The 21,234-nt window shown below is 42.5% G+C and overlaps 1 protein-coding gene across 3 annotated transcripts; it reads left to right on the top strand.

Annotated features, from left to right (window-relative positions):
* The first annotated feature begins 1,001 nt into the window (after nucleotides 1–1,001).
* YAE1 (YAE1 maturation factor of ABCE1) lies at nucleotides 1,002–20,536 on the top strand. Of its 3 annotated transcripts, none has more exons than XM_025449308.3 (4): nucleotides 1,002–1,202; nucleotides 3,014–3,135; nucleotides 18,647–18,792; nucleotides 19,913–20,536. In XM_025449308.3, the coding sequence occupies exons 1-4, from the start codon at nucleotides 1,074–1,076 to the stop codon at nucleotides 20,068–20,070; spliced, it is 555 nt and encodes a 184-aa protein (XP_025305093.1). In that variant the 5' UTR covers nucleotides 1,002–1,073; the 3' UTR covers nucleotides 20,071–20,536. The 3 variants fall into 3 exon arrangements, with proteins under 3 accessions (XP_025305093.1, XP_025305092.1, XP_025305091.1); XM_025449307.3 differs by having other exon boundaries at nucleotides 19,892–20,536; XM_025449306.3 differs by lacking the exons at nucleotides 18,647–18,792; nucleotides 19,913–20,536 and adding an exon at nucleotides 4,911–5,867.
* The last annotated feature ends 698 nt before the right edge of the window (nucleotides 20,537–21,234 follow it).

The raw sequence follows: 21,234 nt of genomic DNA, 5'->3' as shown, positions 1-21,234 counted from the left end.
CCCCAGGGTCACGCCCTGGGCGGAAGGCAGGTGCTCCACCGCTGAGCTCCCCGGGCTGCCCAGCTCACTTATTTCTCTGTCTCACAGCATGTATCCCTTATGATCTGGTAACAAACTACGTAATTCACCTATACCGTGCTTCTGGTTCCTCCTGCCCCTTCCACCGGAACGTAAAGCGGAGGAGAGCTGCTAAGTCGGGTCTGTCCTTCCCTGACGTACCCCGAAAGCTGCAACGGTGCCTGGCGCCACAAAGTGCATCAAATAAATAAATCATCACCACCCCATCACCACGCAAAAAGCTAAACGGCGGGCAGGCAGCCCGGGAGGCTCAGCGGTGGAGCACCTGCCTTGGCCCCAGGTCGTGACCCCGGTCTCGAGATCGAGTCCCGTGTCGGGCTCCCTGCATGGAGCCTGCTTCTCCCTCTACCTGTGTCTCTGCCTCTCACTCTCTGTGTGTGTCTAATGAATAAATAAACAAAATATTAAAAAAAAAAAAAAAAAGCTGAACGGCCCGAGCCCCGGTGTGGGTTCCGTCACCCGCACGCGTCCCAGCGCCCCCGCCCCGGGTGGGGACCAGGCGGCGCCGAGCCCCTGCAGGTGCACCAGGGCCGGCCTCCGCAGCCAGGCGGGCCAGCGGCGGGCCCCGAGACCCCGGGAGAAGCGCACTCCAGGGGCGCCCCGCATGGATGGAGCTCGGACTGGCCGCAGGAGCTACCTTTCGGGCCCTACAGTCCTGTGCCGCTGACGGCTAAGGCCCGTGGACGTCAAACCCCTAAGATGCGCTGCGGGGAGCTTCCCAGACACCGAGACCTCGGCCCGTCGTCGCGCATCCACTGAACCACCTCCAACGGCTCCACCCCGGCCGGAAGGCAAAGCGTGTCCCCGCACGTCCCGGCTGCCCTCCGAGGAGGTCCGGGTCCCGCAGCAGCGACTCCCGCCCCGCGGCCCGACCCGACGTCACGCACGCATGCGCGGCAGCCCCCCGCCCCGACGCGCAGCCTTCGCCCCGCCCCTCGGACCGGAAGACGTTGCGGGCGCTTCCGGCGCCCGGCCGCCCTGCGGTTGCCTCGGTGATGTCGTGGGTTCAGAGGGCCCCGCTGGTCCGGGGTCCCGGAGAGGAAGGGGACGTGTTTGACGAGGAGGCGGACGAGTCTCTCCTGGTGCAGCGGGAATGGCGGAGCCACATGCAGAGACGAGTCAAAGTAAGGCTGCGTGGCGGGCGCGGGGGACACACGGCGGCTTGTGGAGAGAGCGGAGCGCGGGCGCGAGGGTGGAGGCCGCGGGGCCCGCGAGGGCTTTCCAGGGGGTTACCGAGGGGTTACCCGAAAGCGCGCGAGACCTCGGGGCGCGCTGGACGCTGGGAGCAGACGCGAGCTAGGTGTAGACCTGGCGGGGGTCGCCGTGCCGGGAGGTTCGCGGAGGGCGTGGACGGGCTGCTCGAACGGGTCACGAGCCCAACGTCGGAAGTGGTTACTTTTTTTTTTTTTTTTTTTTTTTTTATAGAGACACAGAGAGAGAGAAGCAGAGATACAAGCAGAGGGAGAAGCAGGCTCCACGCAGGGAGCCCGATGCGGGACTCGATCCCGGGACCCCGGGGTCACGCCCTGGACTGAAGGTGGCGCTAAACCGCTGAGCCCCCCGGGCTGCCCGGGAGTGGTTATTACTGGAGACACACGGGAAAGGTGAACCTACGAATGTCCAGAAGCAGGGATGCCCGGGGGGCTTAGCGGTGGAGCATCCGCCCTCAGCCCAGGGCGTGACCCCGGGGTCCCCGGATCGAGTCCCCCTGCATGGAGCCTGCTTCTCCCTCTGCCTGTGTCTCTGCCCCTCTCTCTCTATCATGAATAAATAAATAAAATCTTAAAAAAAAAATTAAGATCTTAAATAGTAATAATGATAAAAAGAAATGTCAAATAGGAATAAAGGAAAGCTGCTGTGGAGTACCGTGGGGCTAGGTGAAGGAATACCAAAGTTGGCTGCTTTTTTATTTGCTGGGTGTGCATTATCTTTCTCTGCTTTGTTCATTGAAACTAAGCTTAATGCCACGCCCTCAGTCTCCAGGTGGAGCAGTGGGAGCTGAGTTCACACGGCCAGGTCCACTTCCACCCAAGGTCTTTCCCAAGCAAAATACTGCCCGATTGGCCCTTGTTTGTTTCAGTGAAATGTTTGCTTAGCCCAACCACCACGTTACCAGTTTCAGAAACGCTTGATGTAAGGTGGGGGCCAGACCAGTGAGTCGCAACCGGCCTTGGAGTGCAGTGGCACCAGAGGAGATGGAGACGCAGGACAGTATCTCCGCCCACAGGGAATTTGCCGTTTATTTAAATTTAGATACCAGGCAAGATTTCTAAAACCGTACTTTGCATCTTTTTTTACTCACCCAGTTTCCTCTTTCCCTCCTTGAGCTGATTATTGAAGACCTCTGATAACCTCTTTTCTGCCCTACCTTCTCACCCAACGCTCATCAGTCAGTGTTGCCAAGGGGCCAGACATTAACTCTCTGTTTTCCTTCCTGTGAAGCCATTGTTAACACAGGGTTTTTAAAATCTGTATAAGAATCTATATTTTGGGGCAGCCTGGGTGGCCCAGTGGTTTAGCATCTGCCTTTGACCCAGGGCCTGATACTTGAGTCCTGGGATCAAGTCCCACATCGGGCTCCCTGCATGGAGCCTGCTTCTCCCTCTGCCTGTGTCTGTGCCTCTCTCTCTGTCTCTCTCCTCTGTCTCTCGTGAATAAATAGAATATATTTTTTTAAAAATCTGTATTTTTAAATGTGCCAAATAAGTCGACTCCTAAAGCGGGATATGCGAATAATAAACCTTGCTGGGAAGCATAATCTGCTCGGGTTGTGTGGCTGTGCCATAGGTTGTAGAACCATTATGTTAAATAGTAAACAGCAGTAAAGGCCTATTTCATCAACATTCTAAATCGGTTTTATGACTTTCCAGAAAAACCTACAGTGGTTTACTTGGTGTTAATTACAGCTGCAGTTTTCTTCATTACTTATTTTTAGGAAGGCTATAGAGATGGAATAGATGCTGGCAAAGCTGTTACTCTTCAACAAGGCTTCAATCAAGGTTATAAGGAAGGTGCAGAAATCATTATAAACTACGGACAACTCAGAGGAACACTGAGGTAATTTTTTAAACTTATATGCTGAGTCATTTTAACCTCAGTACTCCTGGAGGCCTTTTATAAAAGTAGTATGTAAAAATAAAGTATTTAAACTGAAGTGCTTTTCCTAGTGTTAAATCCACAAAAGAGTACTGTGACCATAAAATAATACTGCCTTCAGAAAGTCATCTACTTGAACCGTCAGTTCATCTACTTTAATATATGTCAGGTGTTGTCTCTTACTGCAAAGAAATGATAGGAACGTGTATATTTTGTGCTGCCTGAACTACCACCGATTTGTATCTCAAAAGTAATTCAAAAGATCTTCAGGTTTTAAATAGAGCTTTTAATCTTGGACATGTGGTAGAGCATAATAAAACAGACTTCTAGATTAGAAGTGCATGAGGAAAATTATATCTGGTCATAGAAAAATGATTCCATTTACTTTAGTGCTGAACACTGAATACCTGTCAAGATTCCATACTAATAATGGCACATATCAGAGCCAAGTGGTCAAATGGCAGAAGGAGCTAGGATAATGACATGCTTGTCATCTTGGAGACTTTGTACCTTTTAAATTAGGAAAAAAAATAAAAACATAAAATGGTTCGAAGAATCACTAATTTTTAAATTAGTTTTTAAAAAATTTTTAAAGTTATCAAAACAAAGTTCATTGAGGTTTTAGAACATTCAACTGTCAGAAATCAGAATTTATAGTCTACAGTAGGAAAATGATCAAGTATTCATTTTACATAAATCTTTTATAAGTACAGAAAGTTTATTGCTAAATCTTTTATGTCAACTGATTACATTTTTAAAACATGATTACTTTTCAGGGCACCTGGGTGGCTCGCTCAGTTAAGCATCCAGCTCTTGATTTCTGCTCAGGTCATGATCTCAGGGTCAGCACTGGGCACACAGCCTGCTTAAGGTTCTCTCTCTCCCTTGTTCTCTGCCCTTCCCTCCACCTCTCTCTCCCTGTCTTTAAAAAAAAAAAAACAAACGCTATTACTTTTCACAACAATCATTTTATGTCGTGATTATCTGAACAATCTGAAATGGCAGAAAACAGAAGTCTTTTCTGTACTAGAAAAAAAATATTAGGATTAGAAGCATTTTTACCTTCTTCAAGAAATGTATTAGTTAGCTCAACAAACAGTGATTATAACAAAGTCAGGGAAAGAAAAGTTGCCTCAAAACTTTTTTTTCTACCCTTTAGTTTTGATGGCAAGTAACCATATGGTTTGAATAATTGTTTTCAACCTTGGCTGCACCCTGCTATCAGCTGGGAAGCTTTAAAAACTAATATCCCCAGAGATTCTGATTTCATTGGTCTGGGATATAATATAGGCCTTGATATGATATAGCCGCCCAGGTAATTCTGATGTACATCCACGTCTGAGAATCACTGGTCCAGAAACTGTGTGATATCCCTGAAGGAGGTACTGATTTCTGTGACCTCTTTCCCTGACTAGCATCCCTCTTCAGCAGAAGCTACACAGTCATAGAGAAAATCTAAAATCAAGAAAAGTGGATATGGAGTTGTGAAGGAGGCATTAGGAATTATAAGCAATTTTTGTGATTACTTCTAGCTGTTTAATTTCTATCAAAAGATAATGTCTTTATATACTTTAAAATCCATTATAGCATCATTATTTTCCTGATTTTGGCTTGCATTATTGTTAATTCATTTTTGCATGGTATTATCTGGAAACATGTAGGGTTTAGCATCAAAAATTGGAAAAGCCTATGATTAATTTTTTTCGTATTTAACTCTTGCTTATATTTTCATTCAGTGCTTTGCTCTCCTGGTGTCACCTTCATGATAATGGTTCGGCTCTGATCAGTAAAATAAATAATCTTCTGGATGCAGTTGGCCAGTGTGAAGAGTATGTGCTCAAACATCTAAAATCAATCACTTCTCAGCCCCATGTTGTAGATTTATTGGACTCTATTCAGGATATGGACCTTTGTCATGTAGCTCCAGCTGAGAAAAAGATGGATGAAGCTAAAGATGAAAGACTCTGTGAAAATAATGCTGAGCTTCACAAAAACTGTAGCAAGAGTCTTAGTGAGGCAAATTGTTCATCTTTAGAATGTTGTAGACTACAGAAGCATGCACATTCTGAAAACCCAAGCCTCGCTTGGATTTTAGAACAGACAGCCAGTTTAGTAAAACAGCTGGGAATATCACTTGACGTATTACAGCACCTCAAACAACTATAAAAATTTTCTTCACTTTTCTAATGAAAGTAGCGTTCAGAACATTTCTTAGAACATTTTATTTCTTAACAAACTAGCCAAAATTTGTACCGGTTTCTACGTTGAATACATACATCACTCGTAGGTAGGTTATCCTTCATGCAAGTTTGCAATGTCTTCAAAATTAACACTATTAAATGTAATAAGGGCTTGTTTCTTTGTCACTGGTAATTTTTATGTCATTTAAGATATGCTTAGAAACTCTAGTTGCCATGGTCATTTTCAAGTTTCTGATCAAAATCAAGCATTTAGCAGCAGTGAACAAGAATCACATTTTGTAAGGACTTAACCCTGCTTTCTGCTCTTGTCACCATCAGGTATCTTACCACCAATTAATCAGACCAAAGTTACCATAAATAATCTAGTGGGTAACATTGTAAATAGACATATATAGATATATAGAAATATATATATTGAAATCAAGAGGCTATAAGTGTAAGAAACTGAAGAAATGTTTATACTCATGATTAAAAACAAAATATTAAAATTCATTTCTGTTTTTGTTTTTGTTTTATTCTCAAGTATTCTCTACACCCAACATTGGGCTGGAGCTCACAACCCCGAGATCAAGAGTCACATGCTTCTCCAATTGAGCCAGCCAGGCTTCCCATAAAATTCATTTTAGTTTTATGTTAAAGGCAAGGACACACAGTTCCATGGAAAATACAAAATACGTTTCATCCTCGAGTACCTGGTTTTTCCAAGTTTTAAGGAGTTGGTAGTGGTGTCCAACAATGTGCTGCATTATTTCTAAACTGCAGTTTTCTCACATAGTCACATAGGAATAAACACCAAAACCACTGACTTCTATATTACTTTGTAGTGATATTCTTAGTCTAGCCTAGACAAAATTAGATTCAAGCTTTTGCTCCAGTACCTAAGCATATGAGATCAGAAAAAAAATTTTCAGCACTCTCTTGGCTAAAATACAAAGTTGTATGAGGTGCCTTCAGACCAGACCTTTTCTCTGAAACATAGATATACTAAGACAGAAAATCTGATAAAATCAAGAGATTAATAAAATATTCTGTGATCTCACAACCTCCTTTTAAGTTCACAGAACATCAAGAGGGGTGCCTGGCTGGTTCAGTTGGAGCATGCAACTCTTGATCTTGGGGTTGTGAGTTTGAGCCCCACTTTGGGTATAGAGATTGCTTAAAATATTTAAAAAAAAAAAAAAGGTTCACAGAACATTAAGAAATAAAAGCAACAAATTTGAAGTCAGAAGACCATATACTGGAGTGGCTGGCTGGCTTAACTGGAGAAGCATGTGGTTCTTGATCTTGGGGTCATGAGTTCAAGTTCCATGTTAGATGTAGAGATTACTTAAAATCTTTTTTAAAAATAAAGAAGACCATATACTGTTTGAGAATTTCTAAAACATGTTGAAGGTATTAACATTTGACAGCTACTTAAAATGCTTAGGGGCGTCTGGATGGCTCAGCCTGTTGAGTGTCCAACTCTTGGTTTTGGCTCAGGTCATGCTCAGGGTCCTGGGATCAAGCCCTGTTTTGGCCTTCATGCTTAGCAAGGAGTCTGCTTCAGGATTCCCTCTCCCTGTGCCCCACCCTCTCCCCCTGCACACACGCCCTCTCTCTCTCTCTCTAAAATTAATACATCTTTTGGGGCACTTGGGTGGTTCAGTTTGTTAAGCATCTGTCTTCAGCCCAGGTCATGATCTCAGGGGTTCTAGGATTATGCCTTGCATCAGGCTCTCTGACGGGAGTCTGCTTCTCCCTCTGTCTCTCAAAATTTTAAAAAATAACAAATCTCTTTTTTTTAAGTGCTTATATCTCCCTAGATGTAAATACCATTTCAGATATTTACTAATTTGTCTTGTTATGTCTATATATATTTCCAATATTTATGAACCAGCCAAAATCTCAAATCCACATGGGATGTCATAAGCAGTTTCTAAAGTCTTGAAATACTATTAGCTAATGATGCATCTCAAGAAAATCACCCTGAGTGAAAATTTGACAAGTGCAATATATCGAGATTTTTATCTGGGCTCACCCTACTAAGATTCTCTGAAGATAATACGCCTTGCCACCACTGATAATATGGTGTTGTTGTGTTCATAGAAAAGGAAATCAAGAGAATTAGCTGAGTTGATGAGACTGGTCGAAAACATCTCTTAAACTTGTTTTGCCTTCTAAAGAAGTTTCTGGACTGCAGAGGAATGTTAATGGTATGCCCGTTATGCCTGTCTAATCAACATGAGCCTCTGTACTAGAAGTAGCAAGAGCGAGGGAAAGAAAGCTTGCTTGCTGTGTGTCTTTTGTCCTGACTTATATGCTATGGGCCTGCCAGTTGTTGCCATGAAAAGACCCTAGATGATCATAAAGGTAAAGCAAGACTGCCCCAGGGTAGGCACAGCCAGAGTTCTAAGGCCCAGAACACATCCGTGAGGTCTGAGCGATGTGGCCTCCTTACAAACAAATTTCACCTTAAATAATTTCTAGATGCTGAAATCCCTGGAGCCTTTTTGTTCATTTTAAGGGGAGGAAGAGTCCACAATACTTTGCTTTTTGGACATTACAGATGCTAGAGCTGCTGAGGCCACCAACATTTTTGTGATAGACAATAGGAAGTGGGCAGCTAAATATACCTACCTGTATTCTTATCTCGTTTATATCCTTAGCACTGCTTATTAAGTGCTTTTGTGGTAAACCAAAATAAAAGCCTTGAACCAAGTCCAAGTTGGGATTCTCACCCATCTTCAAATTAAAGCTTTGTGTTCCAGTCTAAGAGAGGTAGGTAGGTAGATACATACACACATATATACAGGAAAAGTCCTTAACCTATTTTTAAGATCCTACTAATTTCAAATAAATAAAAATCTTAACTAATTTCACACCAGTGGATGAAGTAAATGTCATAGGCTATGTTAACAAAGAACCAACCAGACTTCTGGCTCTACAGAAATCCTCTGATCTCCATCTTGATGCTACTTGACCCATAGTCAGCCTTTCTTGCTTCTGCTGTCACTGCCTCTTCCCAAACTTAGCAGAGGAGTCTGCTGTCGCTCTCAGACTGCTTTCTCCTCATTCACTCCTCAGCTTCAAACTGCTTTTTGCTAAGGTCACTGATGGCCAAAGTCCCACAACTGGCCCTCTCTGACTTGTCTCCTCTGTCACTGGACATGGTGACCATCCCCTACCTTGCCAGTCCCTCCACTTGTCCTCTACAGCAGCACGTTTTCTTGTCCTGCTTACACTGTTCTCTCACTACTTCCCATCCTGCTAAGTCTCCCCTTCTCTGCCCGCCTGAAGATTCCACACCTTCATTCTTGGACGTCTTTTGGTTTTTATACTCTAGCCAGATTGTCTCACTTGCTCCCACGGTTTCAATTATATTGACTGTCCTAAAGCTGATGCTCCAAACCCCATTCCTCTCCCAAGCTCTAGACCTGCAGTTCCAACTGCAATTTCTCACGCCTGTCTCTTGCCTAGCTATAAAGCATGCCTAAAACTGACCTCATTTCCATTTTCTCCCCCCACACACACCCAAACTGCATTGCCTTTTGCATTTGCAATCTTTTCATGTCATCTCTGTTCACTAAGAGCCAGGAATCTTTTTTTTAATTGAGACGTAATTCATATATAACACTATATTAGTTTTAGGTGGCCAGTTAATAATGATTCGATATTTGTATATGTTGCAAAGCGGTCACCACAATGAGCCTATTAACATCCATCACCACAAACGGTTATCTTTTTTTTCTTGTAACGAAAACTTTTGAGATCTACTCCCTTAGTAACTTTCAAATATACAATGCAGTATTATTAACTGTAGTCACCATGCTACATATTATATCCCCATGACATTTATTTTATAACCAGAAATGTATAAAAGCTAGAAACATTTAAGTCTTTCTCTGCTTTTCGTTTGCTTTCATACCCTACTTCCAATGGGGAGTTTATCCATCTTACTTTAAAACACGCCTTGAAGGACACCTGAGTGGCTCAGTTAAGCATCTGCCTTCTGCTCAGGTCATGATCCCAGCCAAGGTCCTGGGATCGAGCCTGGTGTTGAGTTCCCTCTTCAGCAGAGACTCTGCTTATCCCCCTCCCCTATGCTCTTTCTCTCTCAAATAAATAACTCTTAAAAAAAAAAAAAAAAAAAAAAAAAAAACCTGAAATAATGATTCTGAGATCAGGCCTCTTGTGGGCTCTGCACTGAGTGGGGAGTCCACTTGGGATTCTCTCTCTCTCCCTCTCCCTCTCCCCCCAAAATAAATCTTTGGGGGGAAAAAGGCAATATTTCTTACCAATCATTTAAAACTTCACTAATAGGGACGCCTGGGTGGCTCTGCAGTTAAGCACCTGCCTTCAGCCCAGGGCATGATCCTGGAGTCCCAGGATCAAGTCTCACTTTAGGCTCACTGCATGGAGCCTGCTTCTCTCTCTACCTGTGTCCCTGCCTCTCTCTCTCTCTCTCTCATGAATAAATAAAACTTTAAAAAATAATAAAAATGCACTAGTGAATAAAATTACAGTTAAATTTTTTTAAAAAAATTATTTTTGGAGTAGTTTCAGCTATGAAGAAAGAAAGGACAGAAAGAAACCACAAGAAAAAAAAACTGCAATGAAAAAAATACTTGTTTCTAGCAGGATGCCCGATACATAATCTCTGCTAGCAGTTAAGGAGCTGGAGGAAATGGAAGACTGAGAAATAGCTAACAAATACGGTGTGCACTATTCTGAAAACTTTGCATATAATAATTTGCTTATTTCTCACCATATCCCATGAAGCAGAGCTATTAATTATCCCCATCCTGGCGATGAGAAACTGAGGCCTTGAGAGAAAGTAACTCTTCAATTCCCCATTACTACATGGCCCAGGTGAGATTTAAAGCAAGGCAAAACTAGCTCCAGAGTTTGTTCTCAGGGTAGATGTGTGCCGAGTAGTAGCCCAGTCGCAGGGGCTGTGTTTAGTAGAGGGATGATGAACTGTATTTCCCCCTCACTGTTCATTTCTACTTTTCTGCATTTTTCAAATCTCCAGTTTGCAAGTATAACTTTTTAATAAAATGTCCATAATGATCAGCAGCTACAAAGAACAAAAAAATGTACCAGAAGTTTGTTTGCTGTATATCTAGAAAAAGAAAAATACCATTCCCTCCTGGGAGGGAGAGAATCTGTATCATGCAGAGAGTGGTACAGCCAAGCTCCTTTTGCATATTCAGAAATTAAATTCTCCTGGGACTCCCTAGGCATTCTACACTCCTCATGGAGAGGATAATTTGTGCCACCTCTTTTTGTGCTCATGCTCCTTTAGCTTTCATAAATTTCTACTCAACTTTCAGAAGCAGGGTGTGGGCTCACCGCTTACAAACACATGCATTGCTACAGATGTGTCACAAAGAGCCGAGAGTCCTAACCCCGCACCAAACGCCATTTCCTTGCCGGATCTTTCCAAAAAGACGTTTCCACAAGACCTACCTGTGATGGGCTCAGTGCTGCGGAAGTTGGGAAGGTGAATCCTCCGTTCTTCCCGGCGCGCTGAGCGGTTCTGGGATTCGCGGCTGCAGGAGCGGCGGTGGAGGGTCTGGATCCCGGGAATTCCGAGGAGCGGTGCGGCCGGCTGGCCGCGGGGTGGCGCTGCTGCACCCCGCCGTGTGCTGAGCCCGCGGCTCGGTCGCCCTGGTCGAGGCAGGAGGCTAAGGGAACGCTCAAGCTGCGCCCCGCAGACCCGGGCCGTCAGGACGGGGCCATCCAGAAGGAGCCATCCAGATGGGGTCATCCAGACGGGATCATCCCGACAGGATCATCCCGACAGGATCATCCTGACAGGGGCCATCCGGACCGGGCCATCCAGACGGGGGCATCTGGACGGGCCCATACCGACAGGGCCATCCAGAAGGGACCATCCTGACCGGGTCATCCGGTCGGGGTCATCCAGAGCGCTGGGATCGCGGGGAGTCAGGAAACTCCGGAAACAAGGATGCCTTCCCACCTTTTAAATTCTGTGCTGAGAATTTTTCTAAATCAGAATAACCAATCATAAGAAAACCTGTTCACCAAAAAAATAAAAATAAAAAATTTATTCTCCCAATACCTGAGGCCTAAAAATAAACACCTAGAACCCAAAGTATATGGTCTTTAATCAGAAGTGATACAAAATTATAATTTCACTGGCCTGAAGCATCTCTATTTTGTCAGGCAGGACTGTGCCTAAAATGTTTCAAATTATTGTAACCTCTCCCTCTCTCCTTCCCTCCTCCTCCCTCCTCCCCTCCATCTTTTCCTCCTTCCTCTCTCCCTCCCTCCTTCCTCCTTCCCTCCCATCTTTCCTCCTTCCTCTCTCCCTCTATCTCATCTCTGTCTGTGTGTCTCTACTTCTCTCTCTCACACACACAAACTACTCAGGATTTAAAAGTAAGGAGAGACAACTTAGTCAACCTATCCAATATGTCACAACACTTTTTTTCATCAAGTCTACAGCCAGAGATTTTCCTCACATCAAATACAACTCTTCCCAACTACTATTAAGCTTTTTTCCTGGGGAGTTGCATGGTCACCATTACATAATATTATTTATAAAATAAGTATAGGGCAGCCCGGGTGGCTCAGTGGTTTAGCGCCTGCCTTTGGCCCAGGGCGTGATCCTGGGCACCCGGGATCGAGTCCCATGTCAGGCTCCCTGCATGGAGCCTGCTTCTCCCTCTGCCTCTCTCTCTCCTCTCTGTGTTTCTCATGAATAAATAAATAAATATTTTTTAAAAATAAGTATATAAGTTCTATAAGAAGTTTTTTAACATAAGATATAATGACATGTCAGATCCTTTGTAATAATAAAAATGATTTGACAGTCCTTGCCAATAGAGCAAAACTGGACCAAAATGATGTAAATATAATGCAAATAACCTGAAAATACAAGATCTTTCTTTTTCTTCTTTGGAAACACTACAAAATATTTCTTTCAAAATCAGACCCTAAAATAATCGCGGACTCTCATTTGTGATTATAAACTATACCATAAAACATCAAGTCATACTTTAGGAACCTTCAGTGATAACGCTGTTTACTTGTTAAAAACTAACCACAAATATTTCATCTGTATCAGAAATTATTGTCATGGAGTTGAATAAAGTAGGAAAACTCATTTAATGCACTTAAACATTTAAATCCCAAGCGGGAGCCAATTAAACTATTGTCATTTGAAATCACTTTGTTTTGCTACTCAAGATGCCAAATAATATATGATTGGCCTGTGTTTTAATCTTCTCATAGGACTGTATGAGGTTCCCACAATGTCTGCAATCTGGCAGTGTTCGTTATGACCCCATTTGTCAGCTCAGAGACCATTTTTATTTCTGTCCATATGCTAGAACAAAAGACTGCCTTCATGAAAGTAGCAGCAGCACCCAAGGTCAGAGATGTGATCCTCGTTCACTCAGCTGCTCACAGGCTCTACCCCTTTAGTGTGAACATGAGACTTCTGACCTCATCCCAGGTTACCACTGTCTCAAGGGAAGTAACCAAGGGACAACTGGAGAAAGGTCAGGCGAAATAAGTGGCCATTGACAGATATTGTTCAGTTGATGGAAGGAATGAGTAGAGAGGCTGACAAAGAAGCGTGCTAAAGATCATACAGCTTTTGGGTTGATATGGTGGTGCATGTATCAAATCAAAGTACCCTACTTCTAAGATTTGATCTAAGGAAATGATTGAATAGGTAATAAAAACTCAACATAAAGATACTCACTGCCACATTCTATCTGAAGTAGGGAAGAATTAGAAACAACCTAAATGACCAGCACTAAAAGGAGAGATAAGGAGCACCTGTGTGGCTCAGTTAGTTAAGCATCCAACTCTTGAGTCCTGACTCAAGGCTAGACGTTGGGGTCATGGGATTAAGCCCTGCCTTGGGCTCCACTCTCAGCAGGGAGTCTGCTTCAAGATTCTTTCCCTCTGCCCCTCCCCCTGCTCACTCTCTCTCAAACAAATAAATAAATCTTAAAAAAAACAAAAAAAAAGAGAATACCTAAGTAAACTATAATCTCATTCACAGCAGTGTTACACACCCATTACAGGTTACCATTATGAGAAACAGGAGATACTTATAGAGTAATAGAGTATTTTTAAGTGAAAGCCACTGTGAAATGCTACATATCTATGTGGACAAATATGTTTAAAAACGTGTATTTTACAGATAAACACTGGAAGATTATTCTCAGATGTGGTAATGTATTAATGTGGTAGGATTAGGGGAGTTTTTTTCTTTTTCAGAATTTTCTTTTATGTTGTGCTGTTTTACAATAAGAAAAATATTTGGAAAACTATTCCTTTTTAGGAAAAGGAACCACATGTGCTTTATCCTGAAAATCAGAAGCTGGAAAAAAAGCAAATGCACTTAAAAACAGTGGATCAGAAAAAGATCCCCAGACTACTATCTGGTGAGGGGGTATACAACAAATTTTTTTTTAAAAAATTCATAAAGTTTATAATTTTTTTCAATTATATCAAAACCTGAAATTTATTCTTTGAAGTATACATAATCAACTTTAAACCCCTATGGAAGAGAAAGGGGGTATGCTAGAAGCCATCTAACAGCCCTTGTAAGATTTTACTTCAGCTGATATTAACAACTATACCAACTGGGTGGTGCCCCAGGAATCTGGGTAGATTCTCAGTAGCAGGAGTAGATTGGCCTTAAAAATCTCTGGGGCTGTCTTAACAAAATAAAACAAAGCAAAAAATAAAATAAAGTCTTTTATTGGATTTGTCACAATATTGCTTCCATTTTTAAAGAGAAAGATCAGCTCACAAAATTGGAATTCCTATTAACCCGATTGAGTTATTCTTCGTTGACTCCTGGGAAAAACCAATATCATACATATGAATCATTTCTATGCAATACATCCTCCCCAATAATATCCTCAGAACCTCAAAGAATTCAATAAGAGGTGACTGACTGCTAAGTTTAATAGATTTGGAAGAGAATATATAGATATATAGTCATATCATTTCTTTGGTTCTCCATGTTGATTAGATTGTGGCAATAATTGGTCAAATTTGCCATTATTTGTACATGTTAACAAACTATGCATACATGCCATCCACTTCTGCAAACAGATTTGATCCTCTCAATTCCCAAATCTAAAACAGAAGTAATGGTAGCAATTTCATTGCTTCTCTGAGGATCACATGCCATAGAGTATGTAGGTAAACTGCTTCCTCAATGTCGGATACCCAGAAAACTGTCAGTAGGGAAAGCCAGTCTCTCTGGCAGCTGAGGATGGCGGCCCCAAAACCAGATCGTCTGCTCAGAAGCTCCATCATGTGCAAGTCCCATCACTTTCCTGTGCCTGTTTCTTCATCTCTCAAATAATAGTGCCTCCCTCATAGGGTTGTTGAAAAGAATGAATAAGTTTGTATACATGGAGCTCTTTGGACAATGCCTGGTACATCTGCAGTTCTCGCTACACATCAGCTATTTATTTATTTTATTTTCTCCTGAACATCATGCCTGCAATTTGGATAAACTACAGCAAGAGGTTTAGCTGTCTTTAGACAACTCTAGTTATCATGAAATTCTGCTATGATTCAGACACAGCTGAGCTTCCCACTGGCCTGGCTAAAGGGTAACTAGCGTGGGGACAGCTGGGTGGCTCAGCGGTCGAGCGTCTGTCTTCAGCTCAGGGTGTGATCCTGGGTCCTGAGATCAAGTCCCACATTGGGCTCCCTGCATGGAGCCTGCTTCTCCTCTGCCTGTGTCTCTGCCTCTCTCTGTGTCTCTCAGGAATAAATAATAAAAGTCTTTTTAAAAAAATAAAGGTAACTAGTATGATTTCTTCCTCTTTTTTTCTTTAGCAGGGATTCAGAGGTAAGATGGTTACATAGAGGAAAGAAGAAAATGCTTTAAAGATTTATGAATATTAGTATAAAATTATACTTTAAAGTGATGACCAATGGGAGAGTTTTTGGAAACTTTGGGGGCATTGTTTTGGTTGTCACAGTGATGGAGGAGAGGTGCTAGTGGCAAGAGTTGCAGAGAGAGGATACTGTACATCCTGCACTGCCCAGGTCAACCCTTCACAACATAGAACGGTCCTGCATCCCTCTCGACTTTCAACTGCCCCAGGAGACATTTACATAAGTGAAAAAATCTGTTTGTAATTATATAAGCCTAGAATCTAACTACTTATTACATAGGAACACAAATGGGTTTTTCTTTGTCCTAACATTATTGCTTTTTCAAATTACAAAATCACTAGGTTTCTTGTAAAGTATTTAAACACTACAGAAACAACGTAGAAACTATTGTTTAGGAAAAGTAAATCTTCCATACTGCTACCTGTTATGGACAGAATTGTGTCCCCTCGAAATTTGTGTTGGAACCTTAGCCCCTTATACCTCAAAATGTGACTATATTTGGTGATGGGACCTTTGGAGAGGTGATTAACTTAAAATGAGGCTGGTAGAGGGGCCCTAATCCAATCTTCCCTTACAAGAAGAGGAAATGTGAACATATACAGCGATCCAGAAGAAAGACCATGTGAGGACACTGGGGAAGACAGTCGTCTGCAAGCCAAGGAGAGAGGCCCCAGAAGGAGCCATACCTGCTGACATCCTCATCTTGATCCAGAACCGTGAGGAAATAAATCTCCTTTTCTTTAAGCCATCCAGTCTGTGATATTTTGTCATGGAAGCCTGAAGAAACTGATAAACCACCCTTGTAGATTCCTCTAGAATCTTCCCAGGTACATACTAGCAAATGGCATAATTTTATTTTACAGAAATTCATTGTTCCAACAGATACATATCGAATATGCAGTATTTTCAGAGAGGATACTCTGGTGTGCAAAACAAGATGCCTACTAAAATGAAATCATACCAACTGTACAAAAAGCAGCTTTGAGATCCCTGGGTGGCGCAGCGGTTTGGCACCTGCCTTTGGCCCAGGGCGCGATCCTGGAGACCCGGGATTGAATCCCACATCGGGCTCCCGGTGCATGGAGCCTGCTTCTCCCTCTGCCTGTGTCTCTGCCTCTCCCTCTGTGTGTGTGACTATCATAAATAAATTTAAAAAAAAAAAAGGCAGCTTTATCTGTTCACTTTATAATCTATTCTAGGTGTCAGCCTATGTCTGCAGTGGTAACTGTCATTTATTTATTGAGGGCTTCATGTGTTCCAGGCACCAGAATAGACACTTTGCTTACAGTGTCTTACTCCCCGTACCTCGAAGCCAGATGCAATAATAGACTTGAGAGCCCTTTGGAAACTCCAAAGCTCAGACTATGTGTAAAGGGTGTCTCCCCAATGGTGGCCTTCATGGATTCACTGACTGGACACCATCAAGTCTGGAAGGAACTTTTATTCACCACACATGGGAGCTAACTGAGACCAAGGGGAAGTGGGACCTGTCAGAGCTTGTGGCTGGTCAACAGAAGCCCCCCAAAATTATTTCTTACAGGATCTTGGGAAACCAAGCAAGGACTAAGCCCAGAAAGTTAAAGGAGCGCTCCACAGCTCACCCAGCCATGGGCCCCCCAGCAACATGGGCTCTCATGCCTGCCATTTAACTCTGCAACACGACTGCCCCACAAATAATCCATCACTACTCCAAGATTGTTCTCCACTCCCTTCAGATTCTAAGTTCTAGGCCAGTGTTCCTGTCAGGGGCAGGCAAGAGGAATATGCGGTGCCTCACATTGCAGGGGAAGAGCTGCGTCTGCCAGTGAACCTCATATGGTGGGAGGATCCCCCAATCAAGGAAGGAGATTCAGGTGCCTGGCACTCAAAACAGCCAGTGTCCATCACCAGGGGGACATTCAGGACTCGGGATCAGGTGTCCCGACCTTCTGTTCAATCTTTTGTTCTACCACCCCTTCCTTGGCCATCCTTGTGCCATGGTTTCTTTAAAAACAACAATATCTTTTTTTTCTTTTTTTTTTTGTACTGGTTGTACACAGAGAATTTTTCTGGAGATGCAATTACTACCTGAAAAGAATGTTGTAATGGGTTGTGTTTGAAATTTTGCCAAGTGACAACAAACTGCTCCTGGTATCAAGTCATTGATGCTACTAACTTATCTGTCACACCACCCCTCTGGGCTGCAGACCCTGCCATGCCTTGCCCCACATTTACATCTTAAAATACCCTTTCTTGGGGCACCCTGGTGGATCAGGTGGTTAAACGGCTGCCTTTGGCTCAAGTCATGATCCCAGAGTCCTGGGATCAAGCCCCACATCAGGCTCCCTGCTCAGGGGGGAGTCTGCTTCTCCCTCTGACTCTCCCCATCCTGTGCTTTCTCTGTCTCACCCTCTATCTCTCAAATAAATAAATAAAATCTAAAAAAATACTGATGCTTTTGTTTAATTATTTTCCTTTTACTTCTCCTTTATATTATAATTACAGCCCTTTTTAAAAAGAGTTTAATTTTTTAAGATTTTATTTTTTCATGAGAGACACACAGAGAGAGAGAGAGAGAGAGAGAGGCAGAGATACAGGCAGAGGGAGAAGCAGGCTCCATGCAGGGAGCCCAATGTGGGACTCCATCCTGGGTCTCCAGGATCATGCTCTGGTCTGAAGGCAGGCACTAAACTGCTGAGCCACCCAGGAATCCTAGAGTTTATTTAATTTATTTGAGAGAGAGAGAGAGAGAGAGACAGAGAGAGAGAAAGCAGGGGGAGGAGCAAAGGGAGAGAGAGAGAGAATCCCAAGCAGACTCTGTGCTGAGCTCAGAGCCCAACCCAGGGCTCCATCCCACAATCCCGAGATCATGACCTGAGCAGAAATTTAGAGTCAGAGGTCCAACCAACTGAGCCGCCCGGGTGCCCCCATCACATTTTTTAAAATTATGTCTATAGGTAAGTTACTATAAATTTCACTTTGAGGGAGTCAAGAATACATTACTACTTATGGAAAACATATTGCTTACAGAAAAGTGTTTCATCTAAAAACCATTGCTTTAGAGGTAGCAACTTATGATAAAATAATGGAAAACAAAAACTTTTATATGTATCTCCCTCTTCACTACTTTTAATTTTTTTTTAATTCTGTTTAGTTTCTTTATTTCCTTTTCTTGGCTAATTGGCTCCAATTTATTCTTAGTCTCTACTGGTTTCCAGGGCTTTTTTTTTTTTTTTTTCCTCTCTTTTTTTCCCCCAGGGCTTTTAAAAGCTCTGAAACTATATTTGTCTCTAGGAGATGTTAAATTTTCTCCAGTCTTTTTTTGCTCCAGCCTAGATTTAATTAACATGTCTCTGTGGACTTTCTGGTTTTGAAAAGTAGTGACACTTAGTCCTTTGTACCTGCAGGGACCTTGTAAACTCGCCAAAGCTTGGAAGAGGGAAAAAAAATCACAGCTACCCCACATACTACCCATCAGGGACAGGAGTTTCCAGCGTTTCTTTTCTGGCAATAAGTTTCCTCTTGAAGGAGAAGGCTTCCCCACTCATACCAAGTATGTGGCTATTTGGTTAGAAGCTGTTCACAGATTACTTCCACTTACTTGTTCTTACTAATCAACCAAGATTCCTGTTTATTTTCTTGCTTGCTTCTGATTTCTAAAGAAATCACACTCCACTTTTAGTGGATTTACTTTTAGGATTTACTTTAAAAACTAATACACTTTACAAAATCTGCTTTACTTTATTGTAAAATAAAAAAGCTATAAAGTAAGTCGCTTGTGGTCATTTTAGAAGCAATAGAAATTAATTTACCTTGGAAACTGATGAGTTTTGAAAAATGGTAGCAGTAGATAAAAATTCCTACTATGTAACTTTCTATATAGCTAGTTCAGTGGCCTCAAGAGCCTGTGTATTTAAGGATCTGAAATCTGAAATTGAAGCTATGTTTTGAACGTCCTTAAACTCATAACAAAGAAGTGCGGTGTTCCAAAACTGAAATGCATCCTGGGGGGATGTCAATTTTGCAGCATCTGAATTGCTTAATTAGAAAATAATAGTGTTCAGTCTCATTGATGTGTATAAAAATACAGATAAATTATCTTTTCTTATATAATTTCATTTTATAGACATATTTAGATTATATCTTTTCTTAGATATAGATAGATAAATTATAGATAAATTATCTTTTCTTATGTAACTGGGGATCCCAAATCCTCTTGGGTTTTAGAAAAGGTCCCCATAGTCTTTTGGATAGAGTATAAAATAGCTCAAACTTGGTTCTTAGCTATGCAAGAAACCTGATTTTCTTCAAGCTGGTATTTAACCCAAATAGTCTAAATCTGACCCACCCCACCCCCCAAAGGCAGTATTGTCTTTTGACTCCCAAACACCTGAGGAATCCTGGTAAAACAAAAGACCGGTTTCCTACCTATCTGGTAAGGCACCTAACTGTTAGGCTTCAATACATACTAGTTATCCTCTCTTAAAATCTTGTCAGTGATCTAGATGATCTCCTGAAGTCCAGGGGGGAGATAGAGGGCTAATGCCTAACAGGAGATAAACATACCGATTTACTTGTTTGCTGATTGTTTGGGTGGATTTGAGGAAAAGGAGAATCAAATTTTTTTAAGTTTATTTATTTATTTATTTAAGCAATCTCTACACCCGACATAGGACTCACACTCCAACCCCAAGATCAAGAGTCGCACGCTCCTCCTCTGACTGCGCCCGCCCGGCACCCTGACCCCAGTTCTCCTCTTCAACGTCATCTCCTGTTGGTAGGACAAAGCCTCACCCACCCACCAGTGATAGTAACACATGCTGTTCCCTAAGGACTCCGTGTTCTTCTGAGCATTTATTGCTGTGCCTGGAATAAATTTTTTCCACTGTCTCCTCCTTTACACTAAACTAAAGTTCTCTAGGAAGCCATTACTCACTCTGTGAGGGCCCAAGTAATGACTTTCTCCTCCTGGCCTCCCTAGGACCTCCTACACTGCCACATCACGTGTTATAATTAGTCCTCAGGGTTGCCCCATTAGTCTGTGAGCTCTTACAGGGATTGAACAGATTTTATTAAAATCTGGATCCTCAGCATTTAGTACAGTGCTAGACATCTAGTAAGTGCTCAATATGTATGTTTTGGACAGATAACATTCCATGGGATGGTTCTCTCTCACACAGCCTAGATGAGACTTCCTTAAATTCATTCCAAGTCCCTTTATTTTCTGCGGAAGGTTATCTTGAATGTCTGTGAGGATTTTGTCCCCTGGAAAGATACTAATAAATAAAGTGACGTGACTGGTCTGGTTTGTTTAGGTCTCTTGAGTTTTGTTTATACGGCGCCATTTGACAGAACTTGATTGCTCTGAACAGAGAAAATAGAATGTGCTGAACACACATTCATGCATCCAAGGGAACCCATCAAGACATGGACCTTGTGGGAATGGTCAGATGACTGTTGGCTCTTCCTCGTTTATTTTATTCCATCCCTAGACTTTTATCATATTGGATCTGATACCTATATATAGATTCATTTGGGATTGCTTATGGGTACATGGCTTTGTGGCAGTTTTTTAAAAGATTTTGTTTATTTTGGAGAGAGAGAGAATGAGGATGAGTAGGCAAGTGGTAGGCAGAGGGGGCAGGAGAAGCAGGCTCCCCAGCGAGCCAGGAGCCCCATGCACAACTCATTCCCAGGACCTGGGGATCACAACCTGAGCTGAAGTCAGATGCTTGACCAACTGAGCCACCCAGGCGCCTGGGCCTAAGTTTTAAATGGCCAAGAACATTCCTAGACTGTTTTGTGCAATTATTGCCTAACCATTTTTATGGTAGTTTTTTTTTTTTTTGATTATGTGTAATGTGTGATTGTTTCTATTTTGGTTTTTTCTTTTGTTTTTAGTCATTTTCCAAATTGGAAGTAATTGGCCTATCCCTGACTCATCATCTGGGATTTGGCTATTTCTCTGACATTTGCTGAATGTCAGGAATTGTTT

Source organism: Canis lupus, chromosome 18, assembly GCF_003254725.2.
Source record: "Canis lupus dingo isolate Sandy chromosome 18, ASM325472v2, whole genome shotgun sequence".
NCBI lineage: Eukaryota > Metazoa > Chordata > Mammalia > Carnivora > Canidae > Canis > Canis lupus.
The sequence above is the reverse complement of the archived record's forward strand: the minus strand, read 5'-3'. Positions and strand labels throughout refer to the sequence as shown.

Bases quoted from the DNA above. Each gene is read 5' to 3' on its own strand.
- YAE1 (XM_025449306.3), top strand. From the start codon at position 1,074: ATGTCGTGGGTTCAGAGGGCCCCGCTGGTCCGGGGTCCCGGAGAGGAA. The intron at 1,203-3,013 runs GTAAGGCTGCGT...ACTTATTTTTAG, and splicing joins ACATGCAGAGACGAGTCAAA to GAAGGCTATAGAGATGGAAT. The intron at 3,136-4,910 runs GTAATTTTTTAA...ATTTTCATTCAG, and splicing joins CAACTCAGAGGAACACTGAG to TGCTTTGCTCTCCTGGTGTC.